Source organism: Engystomops pustulosus, chromosome 3 (genome assembly GCF_040894005.1).
Source record: "Engystomops pustulosus chromosome 3, aEngPut4.maternal, whole genome shotgun sequence".
In the NCBI taxonomy this organism is placed as follows: Eukaryota; Metazoa; Chordata; class Amphibia; order Anura; family Leptodactylidae; genus Engystomops; species Engystomops pustulosus.
Genome location: NC_092413.1, coordinates 209,114,718 through 209,119,684, shown reverse-complemented (window position 1 = coordinate 209,119,684; position 4,967 = coordinate 209,114,718). Strand labels below are relative to the sequence as shown.

The window sequence follows — 4,967 nt, the reverse complement described above, 5'->3', positions numbered from 1 at the left end:
GCTACAGACAGGCTGTGATTTCATTTAATCAGATACATACGTGGTGTACAGCTTGATAATGTTAGGAGGATTAAGGCCCTGTAATGTCACACTGGTCACATGTCATGCTGCAAAGAGGTATGGGAAGAAGTAGATGGAAAGGGCTGGTCAAACAGGTCAAGTCTTCTCTGATACCAGGGATTATAAAGTTGATTTATGTGGATGTAAGGAAAACAATTTTTAGCTAGAAGGAAGGTGTCAGTTAATAGGGCTCGAAACAAAAAAATAGACAAAAAGACAATTGTTATTACCTATACTGTCAGGGCCACTGTGCGTTCCTCCCGATCTCCGCCCCTGTGCGTTCCTCCCGATCTCCGCCCCTGTGCGTTCCTCCCGATCTCCGCCCCTGTGCGTTCCTCCCGATCTCCGCCCCTGTGCGTTCCTCCCGATCTCCGCCCCTGTGCGTTCCTCCCGATCTCCGCCCCTGTGCGTTCCTCCCGATCTCCGCCCCTGTGCGTTCCTCCCGATCTCCGCCCCTGTGCGTTCCTCCCGATCTCCGCCCCTGTGCGTTCCTCCCGATCTCCGCCCCTGTGCGTTCCTCCCGATCTCCGCCCCTGTGCGTTCCTCCCGATCTCCGCCCCTGTGCGTTCCTCCCGATCTCCGCCCCTGTGCGTTCCTCCCGATCTCCGCCCCTGTGATCATCAGGTTTCCTTTCGTCTCGCAGGTAGGCGCAATCCCGTAGAGAAAAATCTACAATACTCTTTTACATCTCTGGTTAGATGATTTAAGCAGTTCTCCAGATAAAAGAAAACAAAACAAAAAAAAACTTTCCTGAAAGTGAGAATCTTATTTAGTCTAGAATATGCATTATGGCCTAAAACTTTATCAAGCTAAACACTGAAGATGCTCCCTTCACCTTTACTTCCCAAGGATAGAAACCAAACTCAAAGAAACAGCTAACCAACATTTTCAACAATATCTTATTAGATAAATGTAATACTTACATTTTTTGAGTTCCCAATTTGGGTAGACTGATCAAGAAGCGCCAGAACCATTTAGGGTCCCACAATGAAGTCCTAAGAAATTGCCACTTCCAATCCAAGAGTCAGCATAGCATCTTCCTCTGTGATAATTAGAACTGGATTATCCGCTTCCATTCCATGGTTTGACGTGGTACCTTCTTGGTTCTGTGTTACAAAGTTCTCGATAGGTTGACTGTCATTATCACAGTCCACTGGACTTTCAGCCTCCCATGGGTTGCCTCCACTAACATCAGTTTTCCAGGGAAAATTAATGTAATTTAAGACTGAAAGAACTGAGTGTCTACAAGATTGGTCCGGAACAAGAAGATTTCTTAACATCGTGACTGCTGCAGGGGAAAATTGGTCCCAACGAGCTGGTGGGGGAATATAGCTCAGATTGTCCAGCCAGTATACATAGTCCAGGTACATGATGTCATCACTGAAGGCACATCTCCAAGGATAATATCCAGTAAGGGTGACAAATAATAGTACCCCAAAAGCCCAGGTATCTACACTAGGGTGTAAAATTAAATATTCGTCGTCCGAGATGTCACACAACTCTGGAGACATATACGGGATAATGTGCGACATTGAGGTTACAATGCTGCCTACAGGCTGAGTTAAGCCAAAGTCACCAAGCACGATATGATGGCAATCTCTGTCCATGAGGAGGACATTGTCCGGCTTCAGATCCCTGTGCACCAACCCTTTCTGGTGCATGTAGTCCAGAGCGCTGGAGATTTGGACTGCACATCTTTTTACGATTTCTTCTGAAAGTCCAACCTGCAAAAATAAGATGAGCATCATAAGTTACACACATATAGATTATACACGGTCATATACATCAGTAAGAGGAGAAGATGTTTGGTTGGTTAATAGGATAATAAGGTGTATGTTACGATATGAAGAAGGCATTTCTTACCTCAGCTTGAATGAGGTGATGCAGTGTTCCCCCTGTTGCCAGCTCCTGAGTCATCGCATAGTAGTCCATGGTGTGTGTAAATATCGGGTAGGTTGTAATAAATCCAGGGTGCTCCGAGAGAGAGATTGATAGGGACAGTTCCATTAGAAAAGATTTCAACTTGGTCCGGTCCTTTCTCACCAACTTCAGTGCAAATGGTTTACCTAAAGAAAAGACAATTAGATGTTACCTCCTAGGTCTCTCTTGATAAAATAATATTCTAATAACTATGCAGGTAATGGATTGGTTGATTACAACAGCCCCAACTCTTAATCCTACAGCTGATAAGTCACCTCCCCATTCATAACACTTACATGATGGGTGGAGTAAAGTGAGCACATAATTGACAAAAAAGAAGCTGTGTGTCAAATAGACATTTGATTGACAGATATTTGATAATAATAATAATCTTTATTTATATAGCGCCAACATATTACGTAGCGCGTTACAAATCATAGGAAACAAATACAAAAATAATATAACATGACAGAGCACAACATTTGTATGGAACAGGAGTGAGGTCCCTGCTCGCCAGAGCTTACGGTTTATGAAGATGATGGGGTAACACGAGGTAAAAGAATATTTAATGGTCAAGCCATTCTTCTTAGGGAATAGAACAAAATATAATAAATGGAATTGCTGTCGCTTGAACCACTCAGCCGTCATCTTATATACCAGGTCCAGGGTGAATGGGACTGCATAGAAGTCTGGTGCCTGTTGGTTGCTGGTTAACAGCTGGGAGGACGACACAGGACGGGTTAGTAGAAGAGTTAAAACTTCATGCAGTTAATGAGTGTTATAGGCTTGCCTAAAGAAATGGGTTTTAAGAGCACGTTTGAAACTTTGGAGGTTAGCTATTAGTCTGATAGTCCGGGGCAGAGCATTCCATAGAATTGGTGCAGCTCTAGAACAGTCTTGGAGACGAGAGTGGGAGGTCCGCACTAGGGTAGAGGTTAATCTAAGATCACTGGCGGATCTAAGAGCTCGAGTTGGGCGATAGACTGAGATGAGAGAGGAGAGGTAGGGGGGTGCAGCATTATACAGAGCTTTGTGGATTTTATTTATTTAGAGTTATTATTTTAAACTGTATTCGAAAGGAGACTGGCAGCCAGTGCAGTGACTGGCATGAACTGGAGGCATCCGTGTAGCCTTTAGTCTGAAAGACGAGCCTGGCTGCTGCATTAAGAATTGATTGGAGAGGAGAAAGTTTGGTGAGTGGAAGACCGGTTAGTAGAGTTACAGTAGTCTAGTCAAGAGTGAATGAGAGCAACAGTTAGCATTTAACAGGTTTCAAATGTGAGAAACGGGCAGATTCTAGAGATGTTTCTGAGATGCATCCGGCAAGAGCGAGCAAGAGTGAATGTGTGGCTCAAAGGAGAGGTCGGAGTCCAACACAACCCCAAGACAGCGGGCCTGCTGCTTTGGGGTTATGGTAACCCCACAGACTGATATGGAGAGGTTAGGATAGGCTCTGTTAGTGGATGGTGGAAAGACGAGAAGTTCGGTCTTAGAAAGATTAAGTTTCAAGAAGAGAGAGGACATGATGTTAGAGACGGCAAAGAGACAGTCACTAGTGTTCTGGATTAAGGCAGGAGTGATGTTACGTGCTGAGGTATACAGCTGGGTGTCATCAGCATAAAGATGATATTGAAAACCAAATCTGCTGATGGTTTGTCCAATGGGTGCAGTATAGAGGGAGAAAAGGACCTATGACTGAGCCCTGAGGAACCCCCGACAGAGAGCGGAACAGAAGAAGAGATGGATCCAGAAAAGGAGACACAAAGTGCTGTCAGAGAGAGAGGAGGAAAACCAAGAGCGCAGAGCCCTTTAGGCCAATGGAGCAAAGCATCCTGAGGAGGAGCTGGTGGTCCACAGTATCGAACGCTGTGGAGAGATCCAGAAGAATGAGGAGAGAAGAGTCACCTTTGGATTTAGCAGTGAGGAGATCATTGGAGACTTTAGTAAGAGCAGTTTCAGTAGAATGCATAGGGCGGAAACCAGATTGCAGGGGATCAAGGAGGGAGTTAGCAGAGAGAAAACGGGAAAGTCGAGAATAGACCAGGTGTTCCAGGAGTTTGGAGATGAAAGGGAGGTTAGAAACTGGTCGGTAGTTAGCACCACTGGATGGGTCCAGGGAAGCTTTCTTTAGTAAAGGGGTAACAATAGCATGCTTGAAAGATGAGGGAAAGACACCAGAAGAGAGGTTGAAGATTTTAGTTAGGTGAGAAGTGACTGCTGGGGAGAGAGACTGTACCAGATGTGAGGGGATGGGGTCACGAATGCAGGTAGTGGGGCGAGCAGAGGAGAGAAGCCTGGACACTTCTTCCTCTGTGACTGGCTCAAAGGAAGAGCGTGAACAGGGTAAGGTATCAGAGAAAAGGGGATTTATGGAGTTAGTGGACTGAGAAATTACTTCCTGGCGAATGCAGTCAATTTTATCTTTAAAGTAGGCGGCCATATCTTCAGCCCCAAGGTCTGTGACAGGTGGCTGTACCTTTGGTGTTAGTAAGGAGTGAAGAGTATTGAAAAGCCTTTTGGGGTTGTTAGAGAAGATATTAGATTAGTAAAATAGACCGGTTTAGCAAGATGGAGAGCAGAGTTATAGGATTTGAGCATAAATTTAAAGTGAAGAAAGTCAGAGGAAGTGCCCGATTTTCTCCATAGACGTTCGGCACTCCTGGCGCACTTACGAAGGAAACGGGTTTGTGCCGTGTGCCAAGGTTGCCTACATCTGTGTCGAAAGGCTCGAACCGACGGTGGTGCCATCTTATCCAGGGCGCTTTTGAGAACATGATTGTAATGATAAGTGACCAGGTTAGGACAGGAGAGAGAGGAGATGGGGGACAGCGATGGCTGCACAGTTTCTAAGAGGTGGGGAACACTGATGGCACGTGGGTTCCGGTATGTGTGATAAATGGACTTATTCTGTACAGGACAAGAACTATTTACAGTAAAAGAGGTTATGGTCTGAAAGTGGAAAGTCGTTGTTAGTAAAGTCAGAGACA

The 4,967-nt window shown here is 45.3% G+C and overlaps 1 protein-coding gene across 1 annotated transcript; it reads right to left on the bottom strand.

Annotated features, from left to right (window-relative positions):
- Positions 1-1,055: 1,055 nt before the first annotated feature.
- Positions 1,056-4,728, bottom strand: LOC140122935 (serine/threonine-protein kinase SBK1-like). The gene is made up of 3 exons (XM_072144178.1): positions 4,692-4,728; positions 1,924-2,126; positions 1,056-1,784 (listed from the first exon to the last, which is right to left on the bottom strand). Exons 1-3 carry the CDS (start codon positions 4,726-4,728, stop codon positions 1,056-1,058), a joined length of 969 nt encoding a protein of 322 aa, XP_072000279.1.
- Positions 4,729-4,967: the final 239 nt, after the last annotated feature.

Excerpts from the sequence above, each read along its gene's own strand:
- LOC140122935 (XM_072144178.1), bottom strand. The coding sequence starts at position 4,728 with ATGGCACCACCGTCGGTTCGAGCCTTTCGACACAGAT. Across the intron at positions 2,127-4,691 it reads TCGAGCCTTTCGACACAGAT|GTAAACCATTTGCACTGAAG; the intron begins GTAGGCAACCTT and ends TCTTTTCTTTAG. Across the intron at positions 1,785-1,923 it reads ATCACCTCATTCAAGCTGAG|GTTGGACTTTCAGAAGAAAT; the intron begins GTAAGAAATGCC and ends TTATTTTTGCAG.